The 19627-nt window shown below is 60.1% G+C and overlaps 1 protein-coding gene across 1 annotated transcript in view; it reads left to right on the forward strand.

The window, feature by feature from the left end:
• Window positions 1–19627, forward strand: part of LOC102442654 (protein sidekick-1-like) — a gene marked incomplete at its 3' end in the record, with an annotated part of 50424 nt that overhangs the window by 18952 nt on the left and 11845 nt on the right. The window contains 6 exon segments of the mRNA XM_014449820.1: window positions 2915–3062; window positions 4214–4354; window positions 8940–9121; window positions 16640–16755; window positions 18313–18505; window positions 18642–18740. Coding sequence (XP_014305306.1) covers window positions 2915–3062; window positions 4214–4354; window positions 8940–9121; window positions 16640–16755; window positions 18313–18505; window positions 18642–18740 — 879 coding nt within the window.

Here is a 19627-nt window from a genome sequence, read left to right on the forward strand (position 1 = left end):
CAATGGCCTCCCCTCCCCCGCGGTGTTCCGGAACAGTCTACTTCCTGGGGCTGGGTCCGTTTTTACGTGTTAAGAGGCCCTGTTTATACAACAGGCTGTTTGGGGTTCATTTGCACCCATTGATTCATCTTCTGGTTTTCACCAGTTTTAGAGCATTTTCCTTGGTTTGGTTCCAACACTTGTCATCGCTGATAAAAAGTGAGTCCCCTCACCGTTCAGAATGTTGTTACTTCTTGTCACCTGTTGCTTCTTTCAGGAAAGAAGTGGAATTATTTTGCAAAGTTTCAAAGCTAGCCTCCTTGCCAGTGTAACCTCGTTAAGGCTGTGGTGAGGTTTTGAGCACTGACTTCCTGGTCGTCCTGTCTTCTCCTCCGTGGACCGAGGCTCCCACCCTCTCGGGAATGGTGCCCTCCGATTAGTCCTGGCGCGTGACCGGGATCTCCTCCCGCCCCTGCTGGCCAGGCGTGCGCGTGGGAGCGTGGGGAACACGTCTTCCGTTTGGCCACTCCCCGGGCACGCGTTATTCTAACGAGGGTTCAACCGATCCTCTTAGTTTTCCAGGGAGACAATCACATCTTCTCCAAACGATAAAAAGTGCTGTTTTCTTTTTGTTTTTATATCTTGCTGGCTGGTCAGAATAACTTTAAAATAATCAGTATAGGAGCACCTCCTGTTGTTCATTCTCTGTCACAGTGGAAGGTCTACTAGGATCTTACTGTTATGTGTGGTGTTGAGTGGGAGGGACGGAGAGAGAAACATCGATGTGAGAGAGACACATCAATTGGTTGCCTCCCACACGATTGCCCCACCAGGGCCGGGGATCAAACCGCAAATTATTCTTAAACAAACTGAATACTTTGTTTAGCAATAGCCTCCTGTTTACGCGGTAGCGCCCCCTCTGACCGCCTGCCGGCTCACCGCTCCGGACGCAGTGGCGATGTGCCGGCCGGGGAGAGGACGGGCCATGAGACCACCGCTGGGCTGGAGGCTGCGGGCCAGGCGTGTGGGGAGACGGGTGGGGACAGGCCACTCCTGTCCCTGAGACTGGATGCACCTGACAGAGCGCAAGCCGTGAAGGGAAGGTTCCTGTGGACACAGGGTGCCCCCCTTGTGCTGTGGCCCCCGAAAGGCTCCAGGCTGTTTGCTGGACAGAGTGGCAGGGACTGGTGCCGGGTGCCTCGGGCGCAGCTGCAACCTGAAGTCCGTGTAGCGTGTTCCTAGCAGCTCGCGTTTCAGGGCGCTGACGTCTAGCTCATTCCCCTCTGGGCTTTCACACGGAACCTCACACGAGTGGCGTCTGCTCCCACTTAAAACCCACGAGGGGGGTGGGGGTGCATGTCACAGCTACCTACTGCTCTTGGCTGTGTCGTCGGCCCAGATCGGGGCTAAGGTGCAGGGTTTGGGGTTCTCTCCCCCTGGATCCCAGCCGGCAAATGATGGAGAGATGTCCCCACGTCCCCTGCGGCCCGTCCTGTCCCCAGACTGACCGCTTCCCATGCAGGTGGTCATCGTGACCCCTCACGCAGGACAAAGTGCCCTCCTCTACCCCCCTCATGTCTGCCCTGAGGCCGGTCAGCTCCTGCCGAGAGGGCCCGTGTCCACCCGGCACCGCCAGTCAAGGGTGGGCCCATCCCCAGCCAGCGTCACGGTGCGTCTCCTGCCCGAAGCTGAGCCCACACCCGGGATCTGTGCAGTCCCCACTGCCGCTCTGGCCCCCTCCCCTTCTTGGAAGCAAACGGCTTCCCCAGCTCGTTCCAGGGCGTCCTGTACGAAATGACCAAATGCCCCGGCCAAAGGATGCGTGCGCTCTGCGAGCAGATCACACAGGCCCGCAGGCCCTCGAAGCTCCAGGCCAGGGCCCCTTGGCCACAGAGGGGCTCCACACACCTGCGGGCACACCTGCGGGCACAGCTGCGGGCACACCTGCGAGTACACCTGCGGGCACAGCTGTGGGTACACCTGCGGGCACACCTGCAGGCACAGCTGTGGGGTACACCTGTGGGCACAGCTGTGGGGTACACCTGCGGGCACAGCTGTGGGGCACACCTGCAGGCACAGCTGTGGGGTACACCTGTGGGCACAGCTGTGGGGTGCGAGCAGATCACACAGGCCCGCAGGCCCTCGAAGCTCCAGGCCAGGGCCCCTTGGCCACAGAGGGGCTCCACACACCTGCACACCTGCAGGCACAGCTGTGGGGTACACCTGTGGGCACAGCTGTGGGGTACACCTGCAGGCACAGCTGTGGGGTACACCTGTGGGCACAGCTGTGGGGTACACCTGCGAGTACACCTGCGGGCACACCTGCGGGCACACCTGCGGGCACAGCTGTGGGGCACACCTGCGGGCACACCTGCGGGCACACCTGCGGGCACAGCTGCAGGCACCGGGAGAAAGACACTCCAGGCGGCTGCGAACCTCATCGTGTCTCCAGCCAAAGCCGCTCCGTGGCTGGTGGAACGGCCACGCAGACCCGCCCCTCTGTCTATCTGCTCACGAGCCCTTTTACTAAAATGTTAATGGCTGGAGTCTGTATTTATCGCTGGGAGACACCCGTGCACCCTGTTCTGGGAAGGAACCTGCCTGGGAGCGGGCAGCGAGCCCTTCTCTGTAGTGACGGGGACGAGGAGCAGGTGCCCATCGGCACCGCCACACCCATGTCGCACAGAAAGCTGTTGCTGGCGGCGGCACGGGGGATGGGAGATACTGGACTCAGAGCGGGAAGTTCAAGGCCCGGCTCCTGGGTCGCTGGCCCCGGGGCCCTGAGCCTCAGCTTCCACATTGTTAAGTGGGCGCCACCCTGCACCCCCCGGGGCTGCCACCCTGGCGTGCGGGCCGGTTCACGGGGACACGGGCGGTTCGCTTGCTCTCCCTCAGACGTGCACTCACAGGTGTGAACCTGCTCTGCTTCTTGCAGACTCTCCGTGGAAAGTGCACCTGGCGGACGTGGGCCCCGAGATGACAGGCGTGGCCGTGCGCGGCCTGACTCCCGCTCGCACCTACCAGTTCCGCGTGTGCGCCGTGAACCAAGTGGGCAAGGGCCAGTACAGCGCGGAGACGAGCAGGTGAGTGCCCGTCCCCGGTGGTGACGGGGCGGAGGGGGCCTGACAGCAAGGGGAGCGCCGAGGAAAGGGGGGACGACCAAGCCACCAGCCCCCCGCCGGGGCCACCCCGCAAAGACGACGTGGGAAAAACTGACAGACGGGCCGCGCAGGGGGCCGAGCGAGGCTGCGCATGGCGCTGAGCAGTGTCGGAGCCACGGCGTACCTGTGCGCGGCCGTGGGGCACGTGCCGTTAGGAGTTTAAGCGTTAAGCCCCGGCCAGTTTGGCTCAGCAGTTAGAGCGTCTGCCCACAGACTAAAAGGGTCCCGGGTTCGATTCCGGTCAAGGGCACGTACCTCCATTGCAGATTTGATCCCAGCGGGGAGGCAACCAATCCATATGTCTCTCTCACATCAATGTTTCTCTCTCTCCCCCTCCCTTCCACTTTCTCAAAAAATCAATGGGAAAACATCCTCAGGTGAGGATTAACGAAACCAAAAAGGAGTTTACAGCGTTCAGTGCCTTTGCCCGTCCCAATGCCGCCAGGTGGGCGCAGGCGCCACCGCCTTAAAGGGGACTGAAGGAGCCGCAGGGTCTCCGGGGCTGTCACCTCCCTCAGGGGTCTCTCCGCTCGCCCGTCCCCGGGGTGCGGGGCGGGAAGTGCCACCGTGCCGTGTCTGTGAGCCTCCCACCAGCCTGCGCTCTCCGCGGGCGGGAGTCAGGAACTAGTGGAATGAGAGGAACGAAAATGCCTTTTCTAAAACATGGAGTTGGCTGTGCGGAGTTGGACAGAGCGAAGAAAATAATTTGGAAGGGGCGGGCGCGGGCCTGCAGGCCATCTCCTCGGCTGCGAGGCTTTGAAAGAGCCCAGGGGGGTTGTTCAGACAGAACAGGCCCCTGTGCCTGCTGATGCCTGCTAGCTGGTGCCCTCCTGTGTGGGGTTGTTGACAGAACAGGCCCCTGTGCCTGCTGGTGCCTGCTAGCTGGTGCCCTCCTGTGTGGATCTGCTCAGCTACGTCAGGCTCAGCCCTCCCGTGGGATGGGCTGTGTGTCTCACGGTCTTCGTCGCTCGATGTTGGTAAACAGTTGGGCTCGGGATCCAGCCCGACGGCGAGTGCAAATGCGAGTCCTCCGAGCCGGCGCTGACCTCTCCTTCCTCCGTCTTCATTTCCAGGCTGATGTTGCCGGAAGAACCGCCCAGTGCGCCCCCGAAAAACATAGTGGCCAGTGGGCGCACCAACCAGTCCATCATGGTGCAGTGGCAGCCGCCCCCCGAGACGGAGCACAACGGGGTGCTGCGCGGCTACATCCTCAGGCAAGTGGCCGGGCTGGCCGGGGCGGGGCTGTCACGGTGGAGGCGGGCGTCTCTTTAGCTGAGGTTGCGAACGCGAATGTGTATAGGAGCCCAGTGTAAGCAAGCGGTGAGCCCAGTGGTGAGCTCCAGGGAGTGGTGGGGAGTGCGGCAAAGTGCAGAGGCCGGGTGCTCGGTAGCTGGCAGAGCTGGGGTCCGTCTGTAGGGTTACACATAGGACACGGTGTCGGTGGCTGCCTTTTGGGAGAAGCATGGGGCAAGGTGCACCCTTCCTCGTAGATGCTCTCATTCTGAGCTTTTACCAGGGGCGTGAACTACTATCCGCCATGATTTTTAATGAATAACAATGCAGCTGAGTGAGTTATTAACCAGACGTTACCACGCCGGCATGTTGCTCAGTGTTGCCAGGTTTCCTCGTGTTTCAAAGGAATTATAAAGTCGAGCTTTCTACATGCAGTCTCACAGCTTTCCAGGGTTGGGCGTGAAATCAAAATACTTTGAAACACAGGGCAGGCCACACTCACACACCTGCAGGCAGCCTGGCCCCTGCCCCGGGGGGGTGGGCAGGCCGGAGGGACGTGGGAGGACCTGCCGGAAGGGCTGCGGGGCTGCGTGGGAGGGAGGACCCCTCCTTCGCCAGAACGCTAACTCGAAAGCTGCCCGACTGTGCTAATTACAGTCGTTTGTTGACACGAGTGAAGAGAAGAAAACAGCGGATTAAAGGGTAATTACTGCATCCCTTCCAGTGGGCTGCCCAGCGGGGCCGTGTGTTAATCGGGCGTGAACTCTGCCCCCTCACAGCCTGTGGGGCAGGGGGCAGGTGCCGTCCCCACCTTCCCCCCGCCCGCCCGGCCCTGCTGAGCGGAACCAGAAGGTCCGGGGCTGACGGAGGGGCTGAGGGTAAAGCCATTTCCCAGGCAAATGGAGGAAATGCAGGAAGTGCTGCCTCCTCGGCGCCAGTGTCTTCGCATGTGGAGGACAGCGCACCCGTGTGTATGTCCGCATCGCGCATTTGTCATTTCACACATGTCAATCTGCGTGCGGGGCTGCTTGCCTGTCACAACCGTGTCCCCGTGACTCTCAAGTTCCTCCCCCAGCATGTGAATCACCCTCAACACTGGCCAGACCACCCTCTGCCTGAAGGGGCTTAAAAGCAGCCGCCCGAAGGGTGCACGGGGTCCGTAGGGCGGGACCAGCTGGGCCTGCCCCCCTCCCATGCCCCAGCTGCCCTTCCCGCTCCAGAGGAGGGAAGGAGACCGCCGTCTGCCCGCTGCAGGAGGGGCGCCGTGGCTCGGTTCCTGTCTGCTCGCCCTGCCCACCCCTGTGCGGCCGTCACGCTTGTCCTGGGCTCACCCACTAATGGAAATGACCGGCCTCACGCCCTGGGCCCCACCACGCGCGCCTCCAGCGGCTGCCTGGGTGGGGCACACGGAGGAACGCTCCTGAGGCCCCGGGAGGACGTTAGCAGTCAGCCCACGGGCCGCTCCGGGCGGGTAGTTAATAATGAAATCTCTCTGATGCCGAGGCCCCTGGGCCGCGCGTCCCTCTGTTTGCGGGATTACTGCTGTTAAAAGGATTTTCCGCGCTGGAGCCAGCGGCCGGGGCTGGGAAGGGGGCTGTGCACGTGTCGGGGCTTAAATCTGACAGCCCCGAAGTGAGGACGCGATACCAGGGCCCGCCATGTCAGTGTTTCCGGGAATTACAGACCCGGCCGAAGTGGATTTGCTCGGAAACATCCCCGAATCGTCCCCCGGCTTGCAAACCAGCTGTGTGCACAGCACGCACCCCCAGGGCCCGTGCCTCCTGTGGAACCACAGAGGAAATAAATGCCGTCAGGGCTCCGCGTGAGAAATCGTCAGGACGCGTGCGCAGCCATCACATATTTACCGTGATGGGCAGGGAGTTCCTTCATGAAGAGCATCAGGGCTGTGTCCTTTGTAAACGCTCTCCTGTTATTTCCACATAAAAGTCATCTTGTTCCGTCAGAGAAAACGCCCTCCCTCCTGCCGTGGACCTCGCCTTCCCCGGCGTCCTGTGGCTGCGGCAAAAGCACCCCGAGCCACGGTCAGGATGGCCCGGCCTGCGCCGCAGAGGACACGGCCGGGGCCGGGACACGGGCTCTGCCGCTCATCCTGCACCGACGCGGGGAGAGGCCTGGAGACGGTGCTGATGGGTGCGGCCGCGTTTCTCAGAACTGGCTCCCACCCGCATCCCAGGAGAGGCGCCTTCGGAGAGGAAGGGGTAGGGGCGCCCTCGGAGAGGAAGGGGTAGGGGCGCCCTCGGAGAGGAAGGGGTAGGGGCGCCCTCGGAGAGGAAGGAGTAGGGGCGCCCTCGGAGAGGAAGGAGTAGGGGCACCGTTGAAGAGAAAGGAGTAGGGGCGCCCTCGGAGAGGAAGGGGTAGGGGCGCCCTCGGAGAGGAAGGGGTAGGAGCGCCCTTGGAGAGGAAGGGGTAGGGGCGCCCTCGGAGAGGAAGGAGTAGGGGCACCGTTGAAGAGAAAAGAGTAGGGGCGCCGTCGGAGAGGAGGGGGTAGGGACGCTCCAGTCACCTTGCCCTGCAACGCCCTGTGCAGGGCCATGGCTGTCACGTGAGGGAGCAGAACCGGGCAGAGAGTGAGGGGAGCTGAGGCCACCCAGCTCCTGCGTCTTCTTCCCACGGAGTCCCGGGAGCTCAGCTCTGCCTGCCCCTGGACGCACATGGTGGCGTCCACGTGAGGTCCCCACGAGCGAGCTTCCTCTGCCGTCGCCCGGCTGTGCCATGGGCTGTGCGTGGTCCTGGGCCCCTCACACAGCAGGACACTCGAGTGCGGGTGGGTGTGAGCCCTTTTCCCCTCTTCCCAGACGGCCCCTAGCAGTGCCAGGGCCGAGAATGCCCGAAGTTCATGTCTGCTGCGTGGGGAGGTTTGGGGTCAGTATCTGACCCAGGCTTCTCCCAGGCCGGTCCTCTCCCCGTTGTTTCTCTGGGGGACCCCCGCCCCATAACCCAGCTCCACCCAGAGAGCGCCTTCACATGCTGGCACCGGCGGGGCCGAGGTCAAGGGACGCAACTCGGGAGGGGGCAGAGGTCAGTGGGGCATGAAGCAAAAATGGGGTTTGACGCATTAGTCACAGAAGGACCCTGTGTCCCAGGGCTGCCCCCGGGCGGGGTGCACAGAGCCTGGGGCCTCCATGCCACTGCGTCAGGCAGGCCCCGCCGAGCACGGGTGGCCCCAGGTGGTCCGTAGTGAGGGGGGCTCCTCAGGAGGCCCGGGTTTCCATGAAGAGCCCGTCCTCAGTGCGTTGGCAGCCTCCTCTCTGGGAGGGCTGTTCTCCGTCAGGGGCCTGGATTTCGGGGTTCCTCCGTCGCTCTGATGGCAGCGGCCTTGCTGGCCCTCTGGCCGGCCCCGGGGACAGCACAGGTCACTGGCCGGGACTGCGCAGCCTCAGAGCCTCTCTGCGTCAGGAAGGAGCCTGGGGACCCCGACCTGCCCGAGACCCCGCGGCTCCTGCCTCACTGCAGCTGCGCCTCCTCCCTCGGCGGCTCCCTTCCCCGCTCCCCTTTCCTCACACAGCCAGGCGCCTCCCCCAGAGCCACTCTCGCTCTGGGTGGAACTCTGATGCCTGGAAGCTGCACCGGGACTGGGGACCCCTGTCCACGCCCCTCGCCTCCCCAGGGCACCGATCAGCTTCTCGAAATGGAGCCAGGAAATGCTGGCCGCCCGGAGGAGGGCGGAGGGCGCCACACCCTCCAGGCGGGACAGGGTCTCCTCGTTCACACGCCTACGCCCAGGGGAGGCCTGTCCCTCTTTAAAATGAATGAATTCAACTGTAGCCCAGCCACAGGGCTCAGTGGCTGAGCGTCAACCTATGAACCAGGAGTCACTGTTCAATTTCGGTCAAGGGCACATGCCCAGGTTTCGGGCTCAATCCCCAGTGTGGGGCGTGCAAGAGGCAGCCGATCCGTGATTCTCTCTCATCACTGATGTTTCTCTCTCTCCCTCTTCCCTCCTCTCTAAAAACAATAAAAATATATTTTAACATAATAGTAACAAAATGAACGCAACTATAAACCTGGGCCCTGGGCATCCTGCAGAGCCTACTGCGAGCTCTGAGGGCCCCCGCAGGCTGATCGGCACACCCAGCAGTGGCTAGTGCGCTAGGGGCGGAGCACCTTTGAAAGCCCCTGGCTCTGGTTCTGGGGCCTGGTTCTGGTTCTGGGCCTGCGTGAATGAATCTGACCTCCTGACTGGGGCCAGAGTGCGGCTTCTCTCCCCCAACATTCCAGCCACAGGAAGCACCGCTCAGATGGCTGACAGCACCCCCACTTCCCCCCGGAAGTCATGTCAGGAGCTCTGGGTGCTAAGTTCCTACACTCCCGGGACAGTCACACCTGAAAAGCCGGACTCCTTAACCGCTAACTCAGTTCATAGGTGGCTGTGTCTCTCTCGCCCAGGGCTATGGTCACAGTGAGGCGAGACTCCACCTTTTTAACAGGTGAATTCGGGGTTGGCGTGTCCGGCTCCCTGGCCTTACTGCTGTTCCCTCACTCCCACCCCCTCCCCGAGAGGAGCTGGGTGAGGGTGTCCCTGGAGTCACCTCTTGGTCTGCGCAGGTACCGCCTGGCCGGGCTGCCGGGGGAGCACCAGCAGCGCAACATCTCCAGCCCCGAGGTCAACTACTGCCTGGTGACCGAGCTCATCGTGTGGACGCAGTACGAGATCCAGGTGGCCGCCTACAACGGCGCCGGCCTGGGCGTCTTCAGCCGGGCGGTGGCCGAGTACACGCTCCAGGGAGGTAAGCCGTGCCGCCAGCGCCGGGCCCTGGGGGGAGCAGGGTTCGCAAGGCTGGATGGGAGCAGCTGGAAACGAAAGTGGAGGGTTCGCTCCCCCAGTTAATGTAACCTCTCCCTCTATCCCGAGAGGACGGTAACCAGGAGGGGCAGGCGTGTGCTCACTGCCCTCTCGGCCGCCAGGACCGGCCGTGGCTGCACACGCCGGCTGGTCCCCGAGGTCGGCACTTGCTCCGCGCGGAGTGGGGTCTCTGTGGCTGGAGTCCCGGTGAGCCTGTGCGTGCCTGAGGGAATGAGTCCGTGAAGTCCGTTTTCAGTGATGCGCTCGGAGGAGGAGGGGGAACGAAACTGGCAGTTGGTGTTTGTTATTGTTGCTTTCAGTTACTCAAGCAAACAGCTTACTGGTCAGTAAAACTTCTCCCCCAAAAGCCGGGCGGCTGTCATGAAGCGGAGCCTCACTCTCCCCACGCGCTCGGCCCGCCCGGCACCTTCCGCTCTTTACGGTCCAGTCCCACTGCCCGGGAGGACCCGGCTCGGCCCGGGAGGCGCTGGGCGTGGGCCAGTGCCCTCGGCTGCCGGTGCCCTATCGCCCCCCGCGCAGGTGCGATCTCACCGGCCGGGGCGTTTTCACTGCTCCCGGGCCTCGCCCCGCGCAGGTGCGATCTCACCGTCCTGGGCGTTTTCACTGCTCCCGGGCCTCGGCCTTTTTCACACGACAAGGTTTCTCACTGCCACTTCTCTCCCCAAGTCACGGCCGAGACCTAACGGCCCCTGAAGTCACCCGCTGTCGTCCTCTTCCCTTATGGACCGGCTGCCGCTGTCGTCCCGGAGACCAGGCCTCAGTCCTCCCTAAAAGTCAGGAGCCGTCGCTCTGCATTCCCAGTGCCGAGTGGGAATATCCCCCACTCGAGGCAGGCAGGGGCCGTCCATCGCGAGCGGCCTCTCTCACCGCCGGGGAGTGAGGAGGCCGGAGCCGGGACTGCGTGTCTCTTCAGGCAGCCTGTTCCAGGGGAGAGCGGCTGCGACCGGGACTGCGCATCGTCCCCACGCGGGAGTGTCGCACAAGGGGAATTTGACAGGCGGGTCCCGATCCACTGGGGCGTCAGGCGACAGAAGGGACCTTCCCTCGCGCCCCTGGAACACGCTCCGGCTGGAAGTGTGCTCGCGTCTCGCTGCTCGATTTGTAGGTCGATGTGTCACATTTTAGAATTCGGGGCAGAAAGGCCACGAGGCCCTGCTGATAAGATGCAGTCACGGGGATCCGTGGTCGCAATAACAGATGGAGGGCGAGGGCAAGGGCGAGGGCGCGTGCAAGGTCCGGGGTGGGGCCGTGTACATCACACAGTCCCTGCGTCCAGGGTCCAGGCTGAGCACGTGAGGAACCCACGACAGACCCACACTTCTCTCTTGTGCATTCAAATCGGAGACCGGTTTGGGGAGAACTGATGTCTTGGTTAGGTTGCCTCCCAACCCATTAACGTGCTGTGACTCTCCGTTTGCTTAGGTCTTGCTTCTGTGATCACTGTTCTGACTTTTTAGCATCTGCCTGTCACAGCCCCTTGTGATTCCCCCAACTGAGACGGAACGTGTCCTCGGTGTTCTAGAGAATTCCGTCCCAATCACTCCGGGAGCCCGGGAAGCCATGTGCTCTGGGTCCCCGGGAGGAGGCCCTGGGGCATCGTTCCGTCTGCCGATCGCCCGATCACTGGGCCTTCTTCCTGCCCCCAGCTCGGCCGCTTCCCGCCATGGACACGCGCTCCCGTGAGCTCAGTTCGAGGGGGGCGTGTCTGGGGCCCTTTTTGTTGCCGGTTTTTCGGCTCATGCCGAAGCCACAGGAAGGAATGCGTGGCCGTGGAGGGGGCAGGTGGAGAGCCTTTACGGGGAGCACGTGGGCATCGCCGTGGCAGCCGCCCACCCCGCAGGCCGCGTGGACTGCGGGCTCCTCCCCCTAACGTCCACTGAGACAGGAGGCCGGCTTCCCCCGAGGGGCCAGGACAGAGGCCGCTGTAAATGGCCACTGTGCGCACGCCCGGGCTCTCATTTCTTCCCGGTTTGGTTCCTCATCGTCTCTCTTCCTGCCACAGGCCTTCTGTGCTGCGAGGGTTTGTTCTGGTTTCAGGACATCACCTCCTAATGGGAGGGGAGCGTTTCCCGTCCTACGGAAACGAGGGAACGTTTGATTATCCACTTTCCGGAACATCAGTGCCGCCGCTGACGTTCACTCGGGCTCGGCACGGCGTCTGAAGTGAGGGCTGCAGACAGCAGACGCTCGGTCTGCGGCTCCCGTCTCGCCCTCGCGGGACACCCTCAATGGGGCAAAAATGCCTTCGCACCAAGGTTTGTCTCCACAGTGACGTCCGTCTCTGGCCCACGTGTAACCCGTCGGAGGTGCCTTCTGCCCTGCAGTGCCTCCTACTCCCATCTCGGGGCACGAGATAGGGCACTGCCGCCTCCCGCGTCCGCACCCGCCTGTGGTTCCTGTCATGTCCTCGCGGGGCCGTGAGCGCTGGGAGCTCCCACCAGAGCGCCCGTCCCTGGCGGTGAGAATGAGCCGTGTCCAGGGGCATGGGCCGCGTGGCATTTACAACTGGAACACACCGGGATCTGCACGGGGCACCCGTTATCTGGTGGGAGTGGGGCTTTCTGGGCAAGGAGAACCACAGAGCACACGTTCATCTTACCGTGGTGTGCAAAGGTGGTGCTTTAAATGCTAATCATCACAGTGGCTGAGCGTTGACCTACAAACCAGGAGGTCACAGTTCCTTTCCCGGTCCGGGTACAGGCCTGGGTTGCGGGCTTCATCCCTGTGGGGGGCGAGCAGGAGGCAACCGATCCATGATTCTCTCTCATCATGGATGTTTCTCTCGCCCTCTCCCTTCCTCTCTCTGAAATCAATAAATATTTTTTTAAAATGCTAATTATCATAGAAAATGTCCCTGAGGCCTGATTCCTGATTCCAAGCTGCAGGCGGTCGGCTTCCTGCTCAGGCCTGGGGGACAAGCCCTCTGTGAACACTGGTCCCCCGCTGGGCCCTGTCCTTGCTCAGAGGGGCTCAGAGGGGTGGGGTCCTGTAACCCCAGCTGGGCCCTGTCCTTGCTCAGAGGGGTGGGGTCCCCTAACCCCTGTAGTTGAGCCTTCCGGCCTCGAGGGCTCCTGTGTGGGATGCATTGCAGGGCGGGTGCGCTGGCTGCAGGGCTTTTTCTCACTCGAGAAAATGTTTAATTCCATTGCCCACAAATTTGCGAGTCACTCTGATGACAATAATTAGGAAAAAGAGAAGAGGGCTGAGAAGAGTTGGAGGTTTTTTAACACTTGGAGTGGGGGAAACGAGTTAAGTCGGCTCGCGTGAATTGCGCGTACTCCGCGGGAGCCGTCTTTAACTCGGTTCATATAGATTTGCGGTGGAGTGCGGGAAACGTGTAAACTCGGGCCGATTGTAACTGCGTATTACCAAATATTTGTTTGTAATCCACCCTTTTGGTGGATGGAACAAAACCAAAAGACAGAGCCATCTTATATTTTGGCGGGAAATTCACCCCACACCGGAGTGTTAATAAAGTGGGGGGGGGGGGCGGTAGTCGGAGGCCTGAGCCTGTGTCCTCTGACTGGGGCGGAGCCTCCGTGAGCTCTGATGGGGGACAGAGAGGACAGAGGATTCTGGAATCTCCCGGGTAGTGAGGAGGCTGTTCTCTGATAAGGTCTGGGTGTGGACCCAGATGGGGGTTTGCACATGGACACCCATTCTTCCTGGCACCGTTGTTACAAAGCATCCTTCCTCCAGAGCACTGCCCTGTGCGTCAGTAAAGCTCAGCTGGTGCACACGCGGGTGCTTTCTGGCTGCTCCGTGGGCCGGCATGTCCGTCTTTTCTGCAGTGACTCTGTTTAATTCCTGTAGGTTTATAGTTCGTATTATGCAGTTTCGTTCTTTTCCAGAATTGTTTTGTCTATTTAATTCCCTTACTTTTCCCCATAAATTTTAAAGTCAACTTCCCAATCTCTAAAAGCTCCTAGCAACAGCGTTGCTAGGGTGGCATTCAAACCGGAGACCGGTTTGGGGAGAACTGATGTCTTGGTTAGGTCGCCTCCCAACCCATTAACGGGCTGTGACTCTCTGTTTGCTTAAGTCTTGCTTCTGTGATCACTGTTCTGACTTTTTAGAATCCAGCGCTTGCATGCAGTTGGTTAAATTTATGTCTACTTCCTGTTTTCGTTGGTATTTTAAATGGTATTGACTTTGTCATTTTAATTTCCAGTTCTCCGTTGCTCATGTTTAGAAATACAATTGACCTTTTTAAAAATAGTTTTCATTGATTTCAGAGAGGAAGGGAAAGGGAGAGAGAGAAACATTCGTGATAAGAGAGACTCATTGATTGACTGCCTCCTGCACGACCCCTACTGGGGATCGAGCCCGCAACCCAGGCCTGTGCCCTGACTGGGAATCGAACCGTGACCTCCTGGTCGATAGGTCACCGCCCAACCACTGCAACACCGGCCGGGCTACAATTGACTTTTGACTCCCTGTTCTTCAAGGACAGTTACATTGTGTGTCTAGAGAGAGGGGTTTGTTTTTTTCCTTGTGCCTGCTATCTCTTTTTCTTGCACTGGCTCGCACTTCCAGACAAGGCATGTCAGAACAACGTCTTGGCTTTGTCCCTGATCTTACGGGAAAGCACCCCGTCCTTGTATCTTAACTACGTGTTGTCGAGGCTTATCGGTCCCTTTATCAGGGTTAGTCGTTTTCTACTTCCCTGGGAGAGTTTGTGAAAGTCAGTATTGGATGTTAAATTTTATCCAGTGCTTTACCTAAGTCTATTATGATGATCACATTTTTTCCTTCATTCTGTTGACATGGAGAATTACCCTGATGAATATTTGACTGTTGAACCAGCTTAGCATTTGTAAGATAACCCCCACTTGATCGGGATAAAGTATGATTTTTATATATTGTAGAATTCGATTTCCCGATATTTTTATTGAGCATTTTTGCACCTGTGTTCATGGGGGAGACATCCGGGTCTGTAGTTTTCTTGTCTTTTAATGTCTTTTTCTGATTTGGATGAATTGCTTTTATTTTTCCTTCAAACGTTTGGTAGACTCACCAGTAAAGCTTATGAGCTTAGAGTTTTTTTTATTGGAAGGTTTTCATTGCCTATTCAGCTATTGAATAGCTGTAGGACAACTTAGGTTGTCTATTTCTTCTTGAGTAGATTCTGTAAGTGAGTTTCTTTTCAGGAATTTGTCCACCTCATCTAAATTGTTGAATTTATGAGCATAAAGATGTACGAAATGGACTGTCCTCTCTTAACGTCATGGGATTTGGAGAGGTGTTCCCTGACATTGGTGATATTGGCAATTTGTGGTTTCTCACTTATTCCTGATCAGTCTGGCTCAAGGTTTATTTATGTTTTAAAAGAATCAGCTTTTGGTTTTGTTGATTTTCTCTATTATTTTTCTAATTTCATTTTCTTTGTTTATGCTCTTTTTCTTTACCATTGCCTTGAATCAGCTTGTTTTGGGTTTAATTAACTATTACACATTCTTAAGGTAGAATCTTAGATTATAAGGTAAACATTTAAATGCTATAAATTTCCCTCTAACACCTCTGCACCCCATAAATTTTGATATGTTGAGTTTTCATTTTCATTAAATTGGAAGTGCTTTTTAATTTTCCATGTGACTTCCTCTTGGACTCATGGTTATTTTGAAGTGCATTGCTTCATCTCCAAATATTTAGGGAATTTCCACCATCTTCCTGTTATTAATTTCAAGTTTGATTCTTTTGGGGCCTTAAAACATGCATTTTGTGATTTGCATTATCTTTAACTTGTTTTGGTTTGTTTGGGGCTTAAACTGTTCCTATCTTGGTTAAGTTCCATGTGCACCGAGGAGAAGGTGTATTCTGCCGTCGGTGGGTGGATTTAAACATTAATATCACGTGGGTCAAGCTGCTCCATGGTGTTGGGTGTTCAGGTCTTGTGTCTCCTACTGATTTTCTTTGTCTGTTTTTTTTAAGAGCAGTGAAATTCCCGCTGTAACAGTAGATGTTTCCGTTTTTCCTTTTCGTTCCTCGGTTTCGCGCCTGGTACTTTCAGTTCCTCGGTTTCGCGCCTGGTACTTTGAGTTCCTCGGTTTCGCGCCTGGTACTTTGAGTTTCTCAGTTTCGCGCCTGGTACTTTGAGTTCTGCTGCAGGACTAGGTCGCGCCATCACTATGTGACCTCCCTCTTCCTCCCCGGCTCCCCTCCTGGGCAGGAAGCCTAGCGCTCCTCATCCTGGGCAGGAAGCCTAGCGCTCCTCATGGTAACATAACCTCCAGATGGAGTCAGTGTGTGTGTGTATTTCTCCATCCTTGTACTTGTGAGCTACTTGTGCCTTTGTATTTCAAGTGGGATTCTTTTAGACGCCGCACAGTCGGGTCTTGGTTCTCATCCAGCCGATACCCTGCCTTCTGGGATGGGTGGGCTGCCTTTCCTGAATGCTCTCACCCCTGCTGCCCCATACACATCGTCGACCCCGATGTTTGGTGTGGGAGGCAACCCGGCGTGGCCCGTCTGCTTCCTCCGCTGGTCTCCCCCTCACGCCCCATAGCCATGCGCACCGTGCTCCCCAGTCACCAGGTTTTCCCATAATCCCATGCCTTTGCTCCCTGCACTCTCCCAGGGAGCGCGCCTTTCTCAGGCCTCTCCCCCCGGGCCGGGCCCGGCTCCGGTGTGAAGCCTCCCAGCATGTATATCGTGTGTCTCATGCAGAGACGCCCTTCCGGCTGCATGAGGGTGTCCCCTGGACTGTGACTCCCTGGGGCGGGCCCCCGGGCAGGTGTACGATTGGGCTCAATAACAGAAAGGAAGAGAGAGGGAAATTGTAATGGGGCCCCTGTGACAGGCAGACGCCTGGCCTCCGAGAGCGTAGGCGGCGGTGCCCGGGGAGGGCGATGGTTTCATGTGAAGGTCAGTGGGGGGAGCGTGGGCGCCTGCGGGAGGGGCGCCCACAGGAACCGGGTCTGGTCTCAGAGGTCGGGGAGAGAGAAGCTGGAGGAAGCTGGGTGTGCTCTCCCCTCGGGCCCCGGAACGGCTTCCCGGGGACGGGTGGTCCGGGCCCCTTTCCCGCCGGTGCCTTAACGAACTCGGCTGCAGAGAAGGAGAAGCGGCCCAGCCCCTTTCTCTGTGATGCCAGCAGCTCCCCAGACATTCGGCACGCGCCCGTCCCCGGGGCTGTGAGTGCCCGTCCTCGGGGCTGTGAGCGCCCGTCCTCGGGGCTGAGTGCCCGTCCTCGGGGCTGTGAGCGCCCGTCCTCGGGGCTGTGAGCGCCCGTCCTCGGGGCTGTGAGCGCCCGTCCTCGGGGCTGTGAGCGCCCGTCCTCGGGGCTGTGAGCGCCCGTCCTCGGGGCTGTGAGCGCCCGTCCTCGGGGCTGTGAGCGCCCGTCCTCGGGGCTGGAAGTGCCCGGCGGCCACCGGTTAAGAGTGTTTCCGTCTCTCCCCCTCCTGCCTCCTGTTGGTTCGTGTCTCTATGGCGATGCCTGGCACAGTGCCCACCGCGCCCCCCCAGAACGTGCAGGCAGAAGCGGTGAATTCCACGACCATCCGCTTCCTGTGGAACCCCCCGCCCCAGCAGTTCATCAACGGCATCACCCAGGGATACAAGGTACGCGCCTCGCCCCGGGGTGTCTCGGAAGGTCCCTGCCTGGGGGTCAGCACGGAGGCCGCTGCCTCTCCTGGGGTCCGGGGAGTCACCCCGGTCCTGCCACCAGCTGTGCTGCTCAGGAACTCCTGGCTGGCTTTCCCGGGCTGGGGGGGGGGGGGCCACACACACAGCACTGTCTCCTGAGAAAGGCCTCCCACGTGAACATCCCCGCGGGAGGGAGCCCCACCTCGCGGATTGGGATCGGGCTTGCAGGAACCACTTCCTCCCGGGAGGGACCCTGCCTGGGGGACATTGAGGGACATTTGTATCAGGTGAGGAGCGGCGTCCCCTCCCTCCCTCGGCTCCTGGGACTGAGACCTGGTGACCCAGGTCACCTCTGATTTGAATCCGAGGCACGGACCCTCCCCACCCTCCACCTTCCCTTCATCCTTAGTCGCCAGAGCATGTCACCTTCATCCATGTGCTGGGGCCCAGGTCCCGAAAGCGTCGTCTCTGTCCCCGTATCCCCGCCCTGGCTGGGCCTGGAGCCGTGGCCTCAGCGCAGTCATGACCGTCCGCCTGGAGGTGGGCGCGGGCAGACGCTTAGAGAGGAGCGCCCACCTGGCAGCTGGACACGCGCAGTCTCGGATGCAGAGGGTGTTTCTGCTCCGACACAGTCCGTTCTTTCTCCGTTTGGATTCAATTTACACAAACACGTGTCTGCGCCAGCCCGGCCGCCGGCCAGCAGCTCACCCGCCCTCGCCTCCAGGGCCGCCGTCGGCTTCCTGAAAGGAAACCACGTGGATCAGCAGGAGGCTGTGCCGCTCCGTCCAGTCTGACTGGCGAGGCCGGCGCTCGCTCGGTGCCTGCGCTCGCTCTGACCCGCATGGCTGTGCTCCTGTCCTGCGGCCGCCGCCCTCCAGCCCCAGGGCCCCCGATGTTTGGTGCCACAGGGACCCGGTCCCGCAGACACCAGTGGCCAGACCTCGGGCAGCCCCCCTGCCCCGTGTCAGCAGACTGTGTGCCTTTACGGTGTGATCAGTGTCCTGACCGCCTGTCCAGGCAGCTGCTGGACAGAAACTAGAAACAGCGACGGTTGTCCCAGTGCATCGGGCTCATGCCGGGTCTGGGGTGGGCCTGTCGGGAAGCATCTGTGCGTGTGGCTCGTCCGGGGTCGGGATGACAGCTGGAGTCCGTGTTCCTTGCTCCCCAACCACACTAATTTCACAGAGGAAAGGAGGGAGAGAGAAGCATCAGTGATGAGAGAGAATCATTGATTGGCTGCCTCTGCACGCCCCACACTGGGGATCGAGCCTGCGGCCCGGCCGTGTGCCCTGACCGGGAATCGACCGATGAACCTGACCGTGACCTCCTGGTTCATAGGTCAATGCTCAACCATTGAGCCACACCGGCCGGGCTGAGACCCCGTTTAAACTCAGTGCTTCTCAGTGAGATGACAAAGGTTGGATTTATAACGTCTCTTAATTATGACGTCGAAGGTAAATTTCACATGAAGTTCTGGTGCAGACTTGAAGCCGTGCGACTAAAAGGAATCTCTTCCCAACCCGCTCCCCCCAGCTCCTCGCGTGGCCCGCCGACACCCCCGAAGCCGTCACCGTGGTCACCATCGCGCCGGACTTCCACGGAGCGCACCACGGCTACATCAGCCACCTGCGGAAGTTCACGGCCTACTTCACGGCGGCCCTGTGCTTCACCACGCCCGGCGACGGGCCCCCCAGCGCGCCCCGGCTCGTCCGCACCCACGAGGACAGTGAGTGCTGCTGGCGGGGCCTCCGGGAGCTCCTGCCAGGCTGGCCGCTTCCCTTTCATAGTTAGAGCTCTCCGCACAGCCTGCCCGAGAGGATGGGCTTAGTATGACAGGAACTCTGTCCCCTCCCTCCCCCCAGGGCCAGGAGCTGTGGGGCACCTGAGCTTCACCGAGATCCTGGACACGTCCCTCAAGGTCAGCTGGCAGGAGCCGCTGGACAAGAATGGCGTCATCACAGGTGAGCGCCTGTCCCTGGGGAGGAGTCTCGGGTTTGCACCCGCAGGCCTGGGTCACCTTCAGACAGAAGGCTGCCAGAGCACGTGTGTGACTGCGTGTGCCACAGCCAGGGCCCGGCCCCACCCCAGGCCCTGCCACCGCCAGCCCAGCCCCTTCGGGGTGTTCCCTGCTCAGCTCCAGCCTCTGAGTCAGAGACCAGTCTCCTCTGTTGTCAGGACACACCCCCATGGCCTGGGGTGGGGGCTGGACAGGGGCCTGGGGTGGGGGCTGGGGTAGGGACCCAGAAGCCGGGAGCAGGCTTCAGGCGTCAGCTGTGCTGTGCTTTGGGGAGCTCTGGTGAGCACAGGGCAGGGGCCTGGGGTAGGGACTGGACAGGGGCCTGGGGTGGGGGCTGGACAGGGGCCTGGGGTGGGAGCTGGGCAGGGGCCTGGGGTGGGGGCTGGGGTAGGGACCCAGAAGCCGGGAGCAGCTGTGCTGTGCTTTGGGGAGCTCTGGTGAGCACAAGGCCACCCCTCTGCCTGTGTCCCTGGTGTCCCCGCCTGGAGCCCTGCCAGCGCTCGGAAGCCGTGGGGCTCAGAGGGCTGAGGGTCAGCAGACAGGCAGTGGCTTCTGATATTAATTTTTTTAAAAATTAAAGTCCCGAGACACTGCTCTCTGAGTTCTGTTCACCGAAGTCCTGATCCGGCTGTGTGACCGCTTTTATCCGAGGCGCGTTCGACGCCCCTGCAGCGGCAGGGCCCAGTTTACTGCCTGGGAGGGTAGGGCCGCGCATCAGCGCATCGCGCTGCCCGTGGCCGGGCTCTCCATCACGGTCCTTCTGCAGGGCCTCCAGCGCCCCCATCCTAATCAGCCCCCCGGGGGCGGACTCAGGCCGGCTGGGCCTTTTTC

This window comes from Myotis lucifugus, unplaced genomic scaffold, assembly GCF_000147115.1.
Source record: "Myotis lucifugus unplaced genomic scaffold, Myoluc2.0 scaffold_1443, whole genome shotgun sequence".
Classification (NCBI taxonomy): domain Eukaryota; kingdom Metazoa; phylum Chordata; class Mammalia; order Chiroptera; family Vespertilionidae; genus Myotis; species Myotis lucifugus.